This window comes from Chlamydotis macqueenii, chromosome 1 (genome assembly GCF_036417535.1).
Source record: "Chlamydotis macqueenii isolate bChlMac1 chromosome 1, bChlMac1.mat, whole genome shotgun sequence".
NCBI classification, from domain to species: Eukaryota; Metazoa; Chordata; class Aves; order Otidiformes; family Otididae; genus Chlamydotis; species Chlamydotis macqueenii.
In genome coordinates, this window is record NC_141556.1 from 31,614,983 (window position 1) to 31,634,430 (window position 19,448).

The window sequence follows — 19,448 nt, forward strand, 5'->3', positions numbered from 1 at the left end:
TCCATGCTACAGATGTCTAAAATAGATTAGATTAATTCTAGTTTGGAGACAGCATTTGCCAAAAAGGAAAGATCTCCAAAGCAACTGTTTGTGTAAACCACAGAGAATAAATTGGACTATAAAAATCCTGTTAGAAGAGTACACCTTAATACCTGCTTGATTTTTGTAAATTATTGTAATTTGCATTTCCTTAGCTGGACATGGTAGACAAAGGTGTTTTCCTGCGTGTTCCTGTGTCAACGTATGTGTTGGGTCTGGCTGAGATGAAGTTAATTTCCCCATAGCAGCCCTCATAGTGCTGTGGTTTGTGTTGGTAGCTAGAAAGGTGTTGATAACACACCAGGGTTTTGGCTACCGCTGAGCTGTGCTCACACAGCATCAAGGCTGTCTCTCCAATGTTACCCCTCTCAGCCAGTAGGCTGGAAGTGGGCAAGATCTTGGGAGGGGACATAGCCAGGACAGCTGACCCAAACTGACCAAAGGGATATTTCATACCATATGATGTCTGCTCAGCAATAAAAACTAAGAGAAAAGAGGAGAAGGGAGGACATTTGTTATTATGATGTTTGTCTTGTGAAGCAACCGCTATGCATGCTGAAGCCCTGCTTCCCAGGAAGTGGTCAGACATTGCCTGCTGATGAGAAGTAGAGAATAAATCTTTTGTTTTCCTTTGCTTCTGCACGCAGCCTTTGCTTTTGCTTTATTAAACTGCCTTTATCTTGACCCACAAGGTTTTTTTTTTCCATCTTATTTTGTCCCCTCTCTCCCCGTCATGCTGAAGAGGGGATAGAGTGGTTTGGTGGGCACCTAGCATCCAGCCAAGGTCAACCCACCGCAATATTATGGAGCAGACATGTGGTTTTACGGTATAAGTCTCTCCTTGCACATTCCACAGTTTTCTACAGCAGAAAAGATAGCAAGTTTTTAATTTTTCTTCACGTCACTAGTTGTCTTGGTAATCCTTTTTGCAGACTGTGGAGTCTAGCTCCAGCTGTGTGACAGGAAGTCAATAGAAAGTTCAGGAGGAGAACTGAAGAATCAGAGAAAAAATATTTAGATAGGAAAGCTCAGTTACTCACTGACAAGGAGGAATAGACTGTGTATGGATTGGAACAAAACCTGGGAGACAGAGTCATAGTGAGCTTATTCGATACAGTCTGTTGAATATATTGAGGGGGCAGGTGATTGTTCATGAAGCATGGCCAACCAAATCAGCTGAGCTACTGCTTTTTCTGAAAAAGAGTCCCAGGACTCTCCAAAGTCACTATCTCCATACTTTGCTTTCAGCACCTTGATGTATTAGGGAGACACTTTAGACGTGAGTGAGTTTGAAGTCACATATTTTGGCTAGGTTTGGGGTAAAATGCAGAGGCAAGGGCCTAATAGTAATGTAGTGAGCAAGGAATGGGATGGATGGAGTCAGTGGTTAAGACCAAGGAGGGGAAGGAAAGCAGAAGACACGGTGCTGAGGGTAAAGCCAACAATCAGTTAGCTTTGACAGAAGCCTTTGAGGAAACCTATTATTAACCCACAGTGCTATTTCCAGCACAGAGAAATGTGGTCTGTTTAGAGGATTGAGCTATGCCAACTTCTGTGCTAGAATTAAAAAATTAAACTGCGAAATCAGTTGACTGTTACCTTATGTGCTTGCAAGATTTCACAAACTACCAAAATCCGTGTACTGTCCCTAGGAGGAGGAGCTGAGAAAGCCAGGTGTGAGCACTACTCATAGAAATGTAGTTTGTAGTTTATTGTGAATTTTCATCATCAGTAATAGAATTGTGAGCCATGAGTATAAGTAAACAAGTACCTAGGCTTTTTCTGCTGTTGGAAATGAAATAAGAGAGCATATTACCACAGAGATGCTGTTTCAAATCATAGTATCCTCAGGCATTCTCAGTGGTATGCTGAATGGGGAAGAATAATATATTTGTTGGAAATATTTCCCAGTCCACATTTCAGGGGTAGAATTAGTACTGTACTTCCCTTTCATATAAATATAGCTCACTGAAGGAAGATACTCTTCAGTGGGAATGACTGTCATCATTATCCTGCAGCTTTTTTTGTTTATCCGTTACTTTTGTGCCAGCTGTGGCTTATAAAACAAAGTGAGATAAGCTCTCCTAAGAATAGGACCGAGACAATAGAGCTGCACTGGTGGTGGTGTCCCCTTGTCATGTCTGGTCAGGAAAATAGCTATAAACACATTTACATTAACATTTATCGACAACTGTTGGATTATCTGTTCTATCTATCACATAGCAGATCTTCTACTGGCACGAACAAAACAATTCAGGTGAGCTCATTTAGAGTTGATAATTTTAGGTACAAGTACTAGAAAAAAATGTTTTAAGTTATTGCTAGCTTTGGAAAATCTGATCTCATCACTAAGTATCTAATCTCTTCCACATTACTTCTTATCGATTGTCTTGTCATCTTATTTCCATTATGTATTAAACACCTCTGAAGCTCAGATGTCTAATTTTCAAACCTGAATTTAAAAAAAAAAGAAAGACTCTGTCTCTGCTTACCAGGTTCTTGCATTTCTGGTACATTAGTTACATTAATACAAAGGGCTTGTTAGCTTCATGCAAACATAAGTTCCTGTATTGTCTCTGAGGTCCCAACAGAAGTGGATACTGCTTTCAGTCAAAAGGCTGGGTTCCTGTAAGTTATTTTTGATCACACCGGAGCACGTTCAGATGGCTTTCAGTAATTCACTGGCAAAGGTGGTAGTCCAAAGAGAACAGTGAATCTCGGAAATAAGTCATATACCACTATTTTTGACACCACTATTAAAGCATAAATATAGGGCTCATATGATGAAAGTCTTTGCTTGAAACTTGGTAAGTAACTGAGTGGTGAACCACAGATACCCTTGGAACATCCCTGAGCACTCCTATCAGTATTTCCAGTCTGTGATTCAGTTTTCTCTGAGTTAAGGAAGGCATTTTTAAACTTAGCCAAGCCGAGGTTTTTGAATTAAAACGTACAGTGCCTTCATATCTAATTTGTGGATAGAATTTGCTGATGCCCATGGTCTTTATTTGCTTTGTAAGCTCTTCTTTTACCACCAAGAACATAGGCTTCTTCTGAGGTATGGAAAGCTTCATCACCAACTGCATAAAACCTTGGTCCAAGAGAGCTTCTGAACTGACAAGATACAATATTGTATCTATGAGTTGTTGATTTTTAAATTATGTTACATTTTCCCATCTGTTTTTCATAATTTAGATTTTAAGATCAAGTTCCCATAAGGGAAATTAATGTTAGAGCAAGTATATGGACACATCATTAAGAAATATAAAGTACTTTAATTAAAGTGCTAACATAGGAATTAATGAGTGCTAAGACTATTAAGAATTTGTAATCATTAGTTATTGAAGTAATAATATGATTCTGAGAATTCTAAGTTTATGTGGTTTTTCTAAACCTTTGCTTATGTTTATTTGCAGATCAAAGTGCAGGCAATGATCAGAGATTCACAGGCAGTGTGGTTCTTTCTAGGATGACTTTTAGTGGTAATAAACTGAAGGTTTATACACAGCACTCAAACAGAGAACTGTTTCTCTCTTTTGTTAAAACCAAACCCAGTAAGAACAAAATGAAAAAAAAACTCAAAGAGTTTGCACTTTTGCAGCTTCTTTGTTGTAATTTTTTGGAGAGCAGAGGAGCAGGTAGCCACCCTCTCTGCTCCCACAGAAGTACTGACACTTCCACTGATTTTTCTTCCTTTAAGGCATTGACAGCATTGCTTAGCCCACTGTAGACAAAAAAGACTTACATGTGGTAAGTCAGGCAGCCAGCCAGTGTTCACTTATGCAGTAATCCCCACAGATTTTCAAAGGATGCTGTCCTCAAAGGCAGTCCCCTGGACTTTTCACGAATAAACCAGGAGGGCACCTGCACAGAAATGTCACTGTCCCGGACTCACCTCATCTCTGTATCCTGCATGCACTTTGGCAAATTAAATTAAAAGCCATGTCATATTAATCTTGAGTGAAAAGTGTGAAAATATATATATATACACACATGAACATAGTTTAATAACAACTGAAAGAGAAATGGTCAGAAATATGTCAAGAATATTGGATTGTTCACTGATCCAGCTAATCTGTTTGCACATTGCTAATGGCACTTGTGCCACTCAAAAAATGGAAAAGGTACACTCTAACCTGTATTTCTCTCTGACTTTATGTGGGAATCAGCTGACATATCGCTAGCCAGAATTAAGTAGTATCTTTCATGTGAGCGCGATTCTCCTTTTATCTAATCACTGGTTTACCTCAATAAATTAAAAATGTGAATTCTTATGTTGGACAAAAGAAAATTGGTGTTAACAGATTTCAGTTTGTGCTGAAATTTCATGCCAGCAGAATTTGAAACTGACATCCAAAATCCTCACTGGAGTTTGGAAAGGAAAAGGATAATTTTATCTGGCTATTTTAATCTCCTCTAAATATAGACTCTAAACTGGCATTCTAGTTTCAGAACATTTGGAAAAGATTTAACCTTGCTTTTTTCCCCCCTCCTTTAAAATCGGGAAATGTAAACTGGATAGCATAGCTTTATTTCATGTCTTCACAATGTCTAAATGCAGAGACAGTAGTGACAGCTGATAATATTTGAGATTGTATTGAAGGTCTTTGCCGTTCCCTAGAACCTTCCCTGATGATAGCACTAATTCTTAAACCTAAATATTCAGCAATCTCTTTTTTATGTACCATTTTGCATCTGAATCCCTTTTGTTCTGGCCTGTGAAGGTTTCAGGATGGCAGTGAGTTATCCCAGTGTTTGTTTTTTAAAATAAAATTGCATTTCTAAACAATCTGGAATGAGTTAGGAAATCTGAATGTTGCCACTTTTGGTATAGTGTGGTATAAATGCATCTGTTAATCTTTTGTAACATTTTTACTTTCATGAAAGCAATCGGATATATTTTGCAGAGAACATTTGATTTTTTTTCTGAAATACCTTTAAGACTAACACATGTGATTTAACCTAGTAATCTTTTTCAGGAATGTTCTGCAGGATAGATAGCAAAATATTCCAAGAGTGTTATTTTTAAACATTTGATGAATATCTTAACATAAAATGTGTTTTTCATTAAGAAATGAATATGGTGGTATATATATAGTAGCCTGATCTGCTGGGTGTTTTACAGGTGCACATGTAGTTACTCAGTGAATTCACAGAAGTGTCATAGGACAAAGATATTTTATTCAGTTTGCCTATCTATACAGCCACAAGTAGCAGCAGATGGTGGACCTGATGGAATTCTGAAAAAATAGCTGTACATTTTCCCAAGAGTTTAGCATTAGTGAAGTGATGAGGAAGGATTAGGGCCTGTGATGGTGATGGTGAGGGTATGAGCTTCATTGAATGGTAAATTGCTTCCCTGGAGGTCCTGGTGCCATTTGCCAGGGAGCAGTGAGGGCTGAGCCGGTGGGATAGCATGGCTGGAGTGGCAGGAGCTCTCCACCAAGGGCCCTGTCCCACGGGACCCAAGGGAGGGGAGCAGAGGGGGTCTGATGAAAGTTGCCAGGGCCAGGTATGGCCCAGGGGTGGCTGGGCAGGTCCATCATGAGGAGGCTGCATTGCAGTTGGACTGGGAATTAGGCTGGCCACTCAGCAGGTCAGGACCAGTAGGGCTGGTGGCCAGACTGGGCTGTGCCGTGATGGGAGCTGTAGTTCTGGCGGGGCCCGAAAGGCAGCATTTTGCCTAAACAGCAGGTCCCACGGCAGGGGGTTGGCCCTGGCTGAGGCCTCCCTGTGACTCTGTCTCCATGCCCCCCATCCTGGGCCACCAAAGGAAGGGGCTGCCCTGCACTGCGCTCTCTCGGAGCCAGCCCAGGGCCCCAGCAGCCCAGCCTCCCACCACAGGGGTTATGGTTACTGCCATCATCCTGTCCATCGCCAACACCACCGTACAGAGCGGGGCTGGCCTTTCCTCTAAGGAGTCGTGACACATGTTGGACATCGTTATTTCATTGTAGTCACTGCATTTTATTTTCTCTTTGGTGCATCTTTATTTAGTCTGTGATTGTAGCCTCTGTCATAAAAATATTTGCACTGCTTTGGGCTTGTAAAGGAAGAGCCAAACAGCATCCTACCCTGTTAGTAAGACTCTATGACATGTTATCATACAAACGTGCATAAAAAAAGCAGATAATGGTGCAGAACAATAGTCTAAGTGCTGTCTATGAAAAAAAATCTTGACTAAATTTAATATCCAGGTATGGACTTCAAAAAGTAAAAGGGCGATGCTGGCTTGTAAAAAAAAAAACTTTTACTAAGACGTCTCTTTTTTTAATGTCTGTTAAAGAGCAGAAGCTCCTCAGGAAACACAGGACACTTTCCACAGCTGTCATATAAATCAAATGTATCTTTGAGGGTGATCTATGCTCAGAGTAAGCACTTGGTTTTTGGAAATAGCAGCCACTGTTTATCAGTTGGGAAGGATGTGTAGACACATATCACATACCTGTACAGGAATGTTTACTGCTTCACTAAGTGCTATTTTTGTAACAGATTAAATCCAATGGTGAGCTGCTCATTAAAAACGTTCAGCTGCGGCATGCTGGGAGGTACACATGCACTGCTCAGACGATTGTGGACAACTCCTCGGCTTCAGCTGACCTTGTGGTAAGAGGTAAGGTTCTCCAGGTAAAACATAAATGTGGGTGGTTTTCACCTAGACAAACAGAGTATTTCTGGTTGTATAGAATATCTTATTTCTTATCAAGAAGTGACAGAAAGTAAAATGAGAAGTGCAAGAATACGCAAAGTCCTTAAAGCTTGCTCAGGGTACTGGTTCTATTCCAGACATTTAGAGGTCTAACTGAGCATGTATTTTCCTAAAAAGCAATAAAGATTTTTTTTTTATTATGGGTGTTTGCCTTATGTTGAAGTAATTTTTAGGCAGTTTAATTTGGTGTTCATTATTTAAATCTATTTTAAGTATCATTTGAAAGTATCATTTGAATGTGTCCACTGTATAACATTTTTAGGAAGCCACTTCTATTTTCTCATAAAGCTTTATGGTTTAAATTATTGTGTATAATACTAGGCCCACATTAAAATAATTCCTAGTTTTCAAATGACAGAAACCAGGACATTTGGAGTTAAGGTTATTCCATTGTTAACTGATGTCTGTCTGTTAAGTGTTACTGTGGTCTCAAAACTCTGTGCTTGTTCATACGGTACATATCCCACAAGATACATTACAGTGTGTAGTTGGAATCACATGAGTTAATTCCTTTGGACATTTTACTCTGGTTTGTGCCTCCAGGTATAACACAGTCTGAAGTGCCAGTGCTCTGTAATGCTGACAATTCAAAGCAGACATGACTTCTGCTTGAGGCCTCATTGCTATCGTGTTTTGCCCCACATTCTAGTTGTAGTATACAGCTGTATAGCAACTAAAGTATAGCTTGTGCCTTGATTCTGAATTTCTGTCAACTGAGGATGTTGTGGACTTGAATATTTCTGTATTGAATTTTCACTGGATATTAACAGCCAGCAAAATTTCATCAGTTTTTGATGAAATGTCAAAGCAACCTGGTGAAATTCCAGAATACATCTACAAAGAAAAAGAGAAGGGTGTGTTCATGTATCTTAGTATTATGCAAACAATTCCTTTTAAAAAATATAAAGAGAGACAAGGTGCCTTATTAATATTCTGACTGTCTTTCTAACCCAGTAATTATAATTAGAATCATTGTTCTGAGATTATGTTGTGGAAGAAATTAGGCATTCATTTTATCCTTAACATTTGGGTTTGAATACAGTGAATACAGTTCTGCTTAGTGCTGAGTAATTCTCACTGCCATTTTTGTCAGTGGAAGATTCATCGTCTGAGAGGGACAGGGGTAAATATCTGATGAAATATGACAGAAGTGACATTATATTTACCATTGTAATGGGTAGAGGCAACAGCAAAGTAAGAAAACACAGAGTTAGGTTCCAGAGCGTCTCATCGATGAAGCAGTAAAGGATAGCCGCTGTTCGTGCAGGCACATGAAGATACTTTGTCTGTCCACAGTACAATTTAACAGTCCATATGGATTGTCCTATGTGATCTCGAAGTATTAAAATTGGTGTTGTGTTCATGGGTTCAGGAGAATTGCTAACGATACTAGTGTGCTGAAGATCATGCTGTCAGGCCTTTGAGTGCATGAATAGGGGTGCTCTCAGGTCAATGACCCTGACTGGCCTCACCCAGGACACCCACCCAGTTCAGCCCTGGACCTTCAGCCCTGACTGGACCTATGTTACAGACGTGCCTGCTTCCAGCTCTGTCTGTGGCCTCGCCTCCCGGATGGGCTTCAGACCTATGCTGTAGGTAGCTCATTGCCTGGATGGACTGCTGGGATACGTGCAGTAGTTTGTCACCTGAATGCACTTGATTCATTCCTTGTGGTACATAGGACTGTTGTATCAGCACCCGGCTCTGCCAACTGCATTCTGACCCTGTGGGACTATGCCCCGTTGTTGAAGGAACTACCAACCCTAGGGTTACTCATGGATCCTGGCTCAGCTTTCCTGAGTAAGCAGCTGGGCCCTGGTGTTTTCTGACAAATGCCGTTTTCAGAAAGTTTGATAGTGAGGTGGGAAGCTCTAAGACATATCTTCTAAAGAATGAAGAAAAGAAAGATCTTGGGACTGATGAAGCTTTCCATGCCTTCCAGTGCGAAGGCTTCTGAAGTGAACAGTCTTGCAGGAGAATGGGTTTCTCAGACATTACCTACCTAAGTCCTTAGAGCTGGGCTAGAAATACACATGTTACCATGGTGGAGAGTTGACTAACAACCTTCATCTTAAAAATCAGCCCGTAGCAACAACTTCTTCTTTGTGCATCCTCTGTGAAGAGTAAGAGCCTCTTTCCACATGCAGTGATGTATTTAGTCTTTACCTTGAAAGTTAGGTCTGAGGACAGCTAGTTAGTAGCTTCGTTTTCAATGCCAAGATTTGAATTTTAATAGAAGTTGGTTGTGAAGAATCCAGTAGTCAACTGAGGTATATTTTTCCAAGGATGCTAAATCGGAACTATTACTGGATCTTAGGAGAAGAAACAGTCAGGAATTTGATTGTCAAAGTCACAGGCCATAGCTCAATAGGTTGTGTAGAGTGGTCACGCTTATTTCTTTTTAAGCAATCTCATATATATTCTTAAAGGACCTAGTCTAAATTTGAATACTTTTGAAGTCAGGAATGGAATTGCTTGCTCGCTAGAAGGATAAATTCATTGATGCTGAGGAACAACAATATATGATAATATATTGGTTTCATTCAGTTAATTTCATTTGATTGCTTTTGCTCGGATTTATGAAGAAAATAAGGAGCTCAAGAGCTGAAGATACATTTGGCACACTGTATGTTTAGATCTGATGTAGAAATCTCATTCCATTATTTTTGTTGGGTTAGTTTTGTTTTGGTTTTATGTTGTTTTTCTGTAAATACTGCAGATAAATATATCCTGTTATTTCTTGTTGTTTTTTTTTTTAATAAGCTCTGGGACTTGTTCAATCAGATTGCTGGATAATTACCTGAATCATCTTGGCAGGTTATTATCTCTGAATATGGAATCAGAAGATACTTCTCAACAGTTCTAATGCATTGTCTCTGTTTTTACACAACAGTTAATATATATCACATAACTGTGTATCATATGAAACAGAAGCATAATAACAAAACCAGAACAATATTAAAAGAATTATCTGAAAGTATATAGAGGCCAAGTTTCTAAGTAGGTACTAAGCTTTGGGTTACAAAATTACTGTAAGTTTGAGGGGTTTTAGCACAGGTTACTGAACATTGTGGTGTCTTTTATAGATGACGATTCCTGTACTCACATATGTGTGTGCTTGCATCGCTTTCTTCTTAGCTTTCTATGAAAAAATCACCTGTGCCTGATGATCTGCATATTTAGCCTCTCTTCTGGTGACCAAGGCACAGCACAGCAACAGTAAAAAGGTTACCCACACAAAGTAGAGGTGTGGGATTAGCAGTAATTAGAACATTTTTTTTTTAATTTAAAAAATGCATTTAGAAAACTGCAGACATTCACTTTAGCAATTTCTGTCTGTTATTATTGTTCAGAAATAAACCAGATGAGGTTTAGGGAGGAGATGTAAGAACATTTATTACGTTTGGTGATACACCTGGAAAAAACAGCAAGTTTGGGGAACAGAGGCCTATCTTTTCAGATCTGAAGTACAACTAACAAACTTAAAGCCGAATATAGAATCATAGAATGGTTCGAATTGGAAGGTACCTTAAAGACCATCTAGTTCCAACCCCCCTACCATGAGCAGGGACATCTTCCACTATACCATGTCACTCAAAGCCCCAACCAACCTGGTCTTGAACACTTCCAGGTATGGGGCATCCACAATTTCTTTGGGCAACCTGTTCCAATGCCTCACCATCCTCACAGTAAATAATTTCTTCCTTATGTCTGGTCTAAATCTACCATCTTCCAATTTAAAGCCATTCTTCCAGTTTAAAGCCATTCTTCCAGATTAAAGCCATTAATCCCATCCAATGTGGATTGAGAATAATTGCTGTTATTTTAACAGCTATTTTAAGTAGTTGGTTTGAGTAGAAAGAATATTTAGTACTTGAAAAGCACAAAGATGAGACTGAACTAGTTTAGGACAAGCAACTTCTATCTCTAATGATTTACCTGGGTGTTGGGAGCACAGTAATATGCTGTCAAGCCAACATCTGTATTTAGTTCATGACTTTTTATATTTACTCGAGCTATGAATTTTGAAATTAATATTTGCAAGTATCTGTCTTATGAAGAAAAAGAAAATACTCTTTAGAATTTTATAGGTCTTTCTTGATGATCAAGACTGAAAGGGCAGATGTGGAATGACTGTTTTGTGAAAAATGTTTTCTCTTTGACGGCTTACTGCTTCTGTTCCTTGGTGGCAATCTTTGTGGTTATTCTAGTGCACAGAGGGTGTTTGATTTCACCCATTTAGTTTGCAAGACTGCTTTTAGTTCAGTGGGTATAGTGAATTCCACATTTTGGCATAGATTTTGAAATTCTTGTTATGGGAAGCCTTTGGTAGAACTGTAGAGAAACATTGCCTAGTTCTGCTTTCACTCGAGTTATATTAGTCTGTATGAAGTTTGAATCTGGTGATGGATTTACCACATTGAGGTAATATGAAGGCCAAGAGAAATGTGAAGAGGTCTATAGAAATGTCTTTCAAGGTATGATTTTTCTCCAGTATACATTACAAGATTTTCCATGTAAATTGCAGTCAGGACCAATATGGCACAAGCAGAAGTGTATATTAAAGGTGGGTTACCAATAAGGTCATAATTACATGGAATTTAGGAATGACAATTTCATGCATTTATTATGACTCCAAGTTCATTTTGTTTGAAAAAAAGAGCAGCAACAGTTTTAAAGTATCATTTTTTCACTTAAGAAAATCTCCATATTACTACTTAGGCAGGAGTCATGGCAGTTTCATTTGGTAGTTGTTAGATGCAAGAGCACTTATCCTCTGAATCACTCTGTAGAGTATTAAAATGTAGATATACATTTTCAATCTTAAGTATAAAGTGAGGCTCAAAAGCCTTGTGTCTGATAAATACAAGTAGGAAAGTTAGTGAATTTTCATTTTCAGAATAATTCATTTGTGAATTGAACTACCTTTTTTTTTTTTCCCCCCTCAGGTCCTCCAGGCCCTCCCGGAGGTATAAGAATAGAAGAAATTAGAGACACTGCTGTAGCACTTACCTGGAGTCGTGGAACAGACAATCATAGCCCTATTTCTAAATACACTATCCAGTCAAAAACCTTTCTATCTGAAGAGTGGAAAGATGCCAAAACAGGTAAAAGTAATGCCAGAAGTAATAAAGTCAGTAGGTCTTAAAGTGTTTGATTGTTAGAAAGCGTGGCTAATTGGAAAATAGCCACAATAAAAGGAAAGCAAAGATGCTGTTAGTGTCGGCTACAGGATTTGGGAGCTGGTACTGTTCTGTCTGTGTGTTGTCAACAGGTTTGTTCGCAGCACTTGGAGAGCCTGAACTGAGTATCAAGAAATACAGAAAAGAACAGGCCAGAATTTTTACCTTTTTTTTTTGGCTCTGTCCTTGTTGCTTGAAACATTCCACATCAACTACTAGAATCATAAAAGCTTATTTACAGCTTAATTTGGATGACAAACTAGTGTCTTAATTTCTGTATTTGTTACGCAGAAAGTTGTTTAAAATTGTCTGCTTTTTCCTGGGAGCAGACTAGGTTACAAGTTGTGTTAAAACTGGCACCCCAAGAGAAAACATAGCTAAGATTATCCTTCTAACCACTGGATGTCATCATTGTGCCACATAATTGCAGTTGAAGAGGCACCTACCTGAACGCAGGCAATGCTAATGTATATTTCTTTGCAAGATTTACCATAAATGCATAAATTATGAAAATATTTTAAACTTGGTGTCTTTGAATGCTTTATGAAGGATAGCATTGCTACAAGCTATACAGAATTGTCCTATTAATATGATTCATTATGCCACCATAATAAATTATAACTTCAGTGCTTTTCTGTGGAATTAGGGCATCACATACTCAGCATTTTTAAATACTAAGCATTTAGTAGTTTCAGCTATTGTCTTTCATTAAGTTGTCCTTTAAAACTACAGAAACAGACTTTGACATGTCCTGAAAATCTCTGTTACATTTTCAGAGTAAAAAGCTAAAAATACTAGGCCTACTGCCTTAAATCATATTTCTCTTCTAGAATATGTGGTGTATGTAGCTCTGTTGTGTATCATTACCTCCAACAGCCAGCACTAGTATATGAGTTACTTATGATAAGGTAGCTTGGAAAATAAAACTAGAAGGTTCCCCAGTCCCTTCCTATCTCTTGTATGTTGTTTAAGAGTTTCTGTAGAATAGGTTTATTTGAACTTAAAAAAAAAAAATTAATGTAGAAATTAGAGATGTTCAAATAACCGATGATTTGCTTCAGTAACAGTATACGCAGGAGGGAGGATCCTTTTAGACCAACCTCCACTTTTTCAGGATAAATTATGTTTTATTTCTTATTAATTTTTTTCTTTTTAATTTAAAAACAATGAATTGGGAAGAAATGAAGCTATAGGTAGATGCAGGAAGAATTTATAAACAGAGGGTAGCAGCTCTGATACTGCTTCTTTTTGTGCTGTGTTACTGGAACTAGAAACATGTAGGAGATACAAGTGTTGGATTCAGATCTCACTCTGTCTGGTTCAGAGCAGACACTTGAACCCGTATCTCTCACTTCTCAGGAAGATTCTCTGTTTGCAGTGTTATAGGCATGATTGGATGCACTTCTCTGCATCTCTGAAGTTCTTCTGCTTCATGGAATTAATGAAACAGTCATGAAGACATGCACTCAGACTTTGAGTCTTATCCTATAGCATGTTGAATGGAATTCACATCTTGAGTGGGATAGGGAGGAATCTACATTGTTGAATTCCTCTTTAAGAAGCTGGCAGGAGAGATATAAATTATTGATTTCTGAAAAGTTGAAACAAACTCTTCCAGTGTTTTGAAAATCATTAGTTTTTCATTTGAACCACACTGAGTAATTTTGATTAATAGATTATTTGCTTAAAAATAGATTAAATCACCGTAGTAACCATCACTGGCACCACTGCAAGTTTTTACTTAATTTCTGGGCTCCTCCTAGTTTGACTCAGTAGTGTTCACTTTCATATAAAAGAAGCATGATGTACAGTCCAAAATGATCTCTCATCAGTGTTTAGGCTATCATTTAATACTGCTAATTATCAGTGTGTGAAACAAAAAACATACTTTGGCATTGCACTTTGGAAATATTGTTGTTGTTATTGCTACTACCATTATTCCCAAAACAAATCATTCATCTCAGGTTGCATAATATTGAGTGTGTTTTATGAAAGAAGTGTATTCTGCTTCACAGTATGGAAATATGTATGAATGGGTTATGTAATAAGTTGTTTACATTTCTGCGGCTCTTTTCAGTTAAGGGGATCAGATTCTCATCATGTTGAGTATTCATTATTATTCTGAGAATTTGTGGCACAATAAGATTAAATGAAGAGATTGAAAGTAGCCCAGGAAAAGGAATGCCAAATTTCTGTCATGGCTTGGATGCCATAGCAGGTTTGCAGCGGCTCTATTGACTGGAGAGAAAAATAATTTGAGTAAGGATGAGGGAGGGTGGTGGGCAGGTAGAAAGAAAATGGAAAGTGTTTTTTCTTTCCCCTTCAGGGCCTCACTTTGGAAAGAAGAATGTAATAATCATTAGGTAGAGGAAAGTTGTGTCTCTATTGAGTGCTTACACTGCTGTGTCTGAGTTTTTTGCAGCCATCACATTCATATTTCAAACCAGCTGCCTTCCCAGTGCAGAATATCACATTTCTCATCTCCCTCTGAACCCAGACTTTAATTTGACAAACAACTCTCGGCCCACGCAATAAAGGAAAATCCTATGTCTTTCTATAACTGCAGACAGCTATAGAAACAACCTCTATTGTCTGTGAATTGCAGACAGAGAGTCATGAGTTACACATTTTATTTATGGTAAAGAAGCTTATCCTTATGACAGTAATAGATCTTTTCACAGGAATTACAAGAACACTTACCCTTGTTGGGTCAGAACTAGATAGCAAGTTATAACATGCTCACCATGTGCACCAAAATGTGGCCACATTTTACAAACCGCTCTTTATCAATTGATCGAACCCTACATTTGCACATGTCTAGTCCTTGCCTGTATAACGAATTTATATTTCACTAGTTTTGCATTCCAGATTTCTTATTGCATTTGTCAGTAGGTAAAATGAAATTCTACAACTACAATATGTAATTAGTAAGGACACCTCATAACTATATGTAATTCTTTTGCTACTTCACACCCAGTTAAAACTTCTAAGTCTGCAAGGGTTTATCCAAGATACTGTCATAGTTTCCAAATTCCCAGTCACTGCCGTAAGTACTCCTTGTCAAATATGGTATTCCTAATGTACAACTTCAAGTTTCCTTCAGCTGGCTGTAGGCTGTTGCGGAATAGTGGTAGTTTTGCCAAAATCAACCACATTGTTGGCTGAACTTATTGTAAAAATGCTGTTTTCTAAAGCAATTCCTTATTTTTTTTAGAACCATCAGATATTGAAGGAAATATGGAATCTGCTACAGTGATTGATTTAATTCCATGGATGGAATATGAATTCCGGATAATAGCAACAAACACTTTGGGGACAGGAGAACCTAGTATGCCGTCACAGAGAATTAGAACTGAAGGCGCTCGTACGTAAACAGAAAATGTTGAAGTTTTTACTGTATTTCTTAGTTTTCACGTTTTTATTCATCAATTTGTAATTTTTTTTTTATTATTTGAAAAAAGCACTTTATAAGATGCAAGTCTAGAGAACGTATTTTCAGCCTCGCACTACTATAGATTTCAGTAAGTAAACACCAAACTGTCTGGATGTGATATCATCAAAGCAGACAGGAAAGAAATATCGTGATACAAATGGCAAATTTGTCTCTATCGCTGAAACAGAATCATACTGTATCTTTCAGAGATTCCCCACCGTATCTATCAGTCGGGTTGTATCTATATGAATGTATGCACGTGCTTGGGACCAGGGTACAGGACTTAAGAAAAAACATGCATGTTGTTAACATGGAAAATGTCCATTTGCTGTGTGGTTTGTATTCTAACTGAAGAATACATGGCAAGATGTGTATTATTCTAGATAATGCCGTTTCCCTGTGACTGAAGGTTTGATCTTGTGTCTTCTTATTCCACATCAAAGATGTGACATTATCCGACACAACGTATGCCATTATCAGTCTAATCATTCTCTGGTAAAATTTCAGCACATATTTAAGGATATCGTTTAGGCTCAGGCATGTAATTTTTAAAATGAATTCTCCAAAATGAGGAATTAGATGTTATTATTCAAGATAATACATTCTGGTTTGACTGTACAAAGGAGATAACAACAGTGCTCTAGGAGGTAATGTATCATTACAAAAAGACTGTATTCAGCGAAGCCTGTGTACCAGTATATCCTCCTTAACACATATTAGCACCCATGTGCCACCTAGATATATTTACAATTTTTGTCCTACAGCTTGAGATTTGAAACTAAAAATACAAAACCAAAGTGTAAAAATTATTTTTTGCAATTAACCTGCTAGGTCATTACTTTGATTAGATAGTATTTTCAAAATAAAATGTATTTGCATTGCAAATTTGAAAAGATTTATTAAAAAAGACCCACACTTGGTCCATTAAAATTTTTGTTGCTCAGGGAGAAAGGAAATACAGCTTGGTTAAATTAATCTGGATGGAGAAGGAAAAGCCACAGAACTTTAATACTGAAGTAAAAGGAAATTACTGCCTATAAAATTGACAATTAACATCATATGTTTTACGAATCAACAGCTGTATTTGAAGGCCCAGGAATCTAAATGATAGATCTGCACATGCTTCTTGGAGTGCCTGGTGCACAACAGACATTTTGAAATGTCATAAAAGAGGCAGAAAGGGAGGGGAAATAATGGTCACAGGTGGAGTACTGGTAGTGTTCTACTGTTTGCAGTGTGCCACATTCATGGTCTTTGTTGTAGCCTCCCAAAAAATAGCATATCCTCCAGTTTTGTAGAAGGATGCAATGCTTTTGCAAGAGATAGATAATCTGTTTAGTCTGTTGTCCGATTCCCCATGCACAGCACCATTGTCATCTCTGGCAGACTGTGAGATATTTTTGGTGAAACAAAGCAAAATGTTAATGTAATCTTTCTAGGCATCAGTCAGCACTTCTTGCCATGCCAAAATAGGGTATAAATCATTAACAACTTGCAGATGAACTTCTGTGCTCTAGAGCATTTTCTGCCTGGAGCTGGAATTTATTATAAGCAGCACCAATAGTATTTAGGTTGCACTGTCAACTTCCAGGGTGCTACAGAACCAGTGCTGCGTGTGTATTTTCATGTAAATGTGAAGAAGGTAAATATTTTTTTTGCATAAGCAACAGCCCATATCCACACATTGTACTTATTTTTAACATTTGTTCTGTGTTAAACAGCAACAAACAGTGCTCTGTCTTTGTTGTACTACATGAGTGACAAATGTCTGTTAAACTGAAATGTTATCAGTGTCTTTTTCAGTTTTGAAGTCTCTCTTCTTATAGATAACTGTAATTTCAGTAACATTTTTATTAGCATGCTAAGAATGTGTGCTATGAATTTTCTCTTTAATGAAATCTGCTTGCTTCATCGATAACACATTTCACAGTGATTTCTTGAAATTCAGTGGATCGAAGTCTGCTTTTATGTTTTAGCTTCTGGACACATTCAAGTAATTTTCTAAGTATAGCTGTCGGAATTAGTAACCTGGTCTTCATGGAGAGAGAAACCTGGGTTTAATGGTTGGGAGAATGAGGGAGATTCTCTTGAAAAGGGTGATTTGTAAGACATTAGACAATCTTTTTTCTCTTCTTTAGCAGGCGTGTATCTTCTTTGACTACTTAAGCATTCTAGCAAACGTTTGCTTCTAACTTAGCACTGAAGTTACATGCAGATAGTATGACTGCTCTGTATTTCAGTAATAGCACGTAATAAGTTCAAGCTTCCTTTTGAATTGTCATGATATGTATGTTTAGTCTCATTCTACACTAATTTGTTTTCTGGAAGGCCAGAAATAAATAACACAAACCATGCACTGAATGCTGATTTCAATTTCAAATTTATTGTTACATATTTTTATCCTTTCTGAAAACATTAATTCTTCTCAGATTTGTGTCTCTCCTCAGCTGACCCTCAGAGAAGGCCTCAGTAAACATTTTACTTAGATAGTGGGAGAGCACTTATCCCCTTACTATCTTGTGACATTCACTGATTAGTGGAGAAAATGCCTGGTCATATCAGAATTTTTAACACAAAGAACATGTTCCTGTAGATAGGGCATGTAGCTAATGCATGATCACCTGGGACATATTTAATGCACGATAGGTAGGCCATCATATCTTAAGTTTTCCATGGTACTTTGTGTGTCCTCAGCATTGAGTGACGGCAAATAAATACACGAACACAATAGAAGATAGCAATAGAATCATCACACTGAATGCAGAGAGTCTACAGAAATGAGAACACAGGAATGATTTGTAGTCGAGTCCCTGAGAGTATCCTGCTTTACCACTCAGCTGTGCACTAATGATAGATGAACAGATTTTATTTCATTACAGAGAATATCAGTCTACAAGGCAATTAGTAGATTACTAAGTGCTATGCCAGCTTCACTTCTGAACATCTAACCATTCTGAACATGCCAATCAAGACGACATGTGCCACTGATCTAGAATACGAATAGGATGCCAATCCTTCAAGATGTGCCTATGGATTTAGCAGTATGCATTGCAAGTAAATCCATCGAAGTAGATACGTGTGCAAGTATTGGCATACCAACATCTGAGAACAATACACAGTGCTTCTCTTTGGACTTATGAGAGTGTTCCGTTTCTGAATATTCAATTAAATATTTGTAGAGAATATGGTTAAAAAAAAGAATGATTGATTGCTAGCTGTGGTTAGAATTGGCATCTTTCCTGCAGCAGTAGTTATACATTAGTCTTGGCAAGGCCACAGACTCTCACAGCTATTAGAGACTATCATTATTTTAATTGTGTGTGCCATATGTGCTCATTGGCCCTGCTGGTAAAAATAAAAGTCAATAGTGATATTTTTACTAACTGCATACTTTGTAGTAATTTTTCTTGTCTCTCCTGTTTTTCTAGCTCCTAATGTGGCTCCTTCTGATGTAGGAGGAGGAGGTGGAAGCAATCGAGAGCTGACAATAACATGGATGGTAGGTATTGCACTGAGATGGCACAAAACCTGTACTTCCTTGTGTCTGATCTTGCTCCTCCTGAAACCCATGAATGGTCTGTCACTGGTTTCTATGAGAGCAGGGCTTGTACACATTATATATAGATTTTCAGACTTTTCTCATAAAAATACATAAAAAGGAATGACGAAGACATTATTTTAGATAGTTATGTACTGGACATTTCTAAAATACTATCTAAAACGTTCTCTGATTATGTTTCAAAAAGACTGAAAGACATACTGACTATGGTAATGCATTGATGTAACTGCATTTGAAAATTCTGCATATTGAATCTTTCTTGGAGGCTTTTTTAAAGTTAAAATCTGAATAGCATGCAGATCTGCTTACTACAACTAAAAGTGTAACGTCTTAATGATGATTTTAATGTGCTGTGCACAGATTTACAGGCTTTACTAAAAAAAAATATATTGCCATTCTATAAACCAGTCTGTCATAACTATCAACTGGATTTTTAAGGAAATTCTTGTATATTGACATTTTATAAGTCGTATTTTATGCCAATATGACTGGTAACACGAACTAATGTTGCCTCATACCAGAATT

At 37.8% G+C, this 19,448-nt stretch overlaps 1 protein-coding gene across 1 annotated transcript in view; it reads left to right on the forward strand.

The window, feature by feature from the left end:
• CNTN1 (contactin 1) overlaps positions 1–19,448 on the forward strand; it is a 252,855-nt gene that overhangs the window by 195,424 nt on the left and 37,983 nt on the right. Inside the window, exons 16-19 of the mRNA XM_086748148.1 lie at positions 6,532–6,652; positions 11,698–11,856; positions 15,146–15,295; positions 18,793–18,863. Coding sequence (XP_086604274.1) covers positions 6,532–6,652; positions 11,698–11,856; positions 15,146–15,295; positions 18,793–18,863 — 501 coding nt within the window. The remainder of the gene's footprint in view (positions 1–6,531; positions 6,653–11,697; positions 11,857–15,145; positions 15,296–18,792; positions 18,864–19,448) is intronic.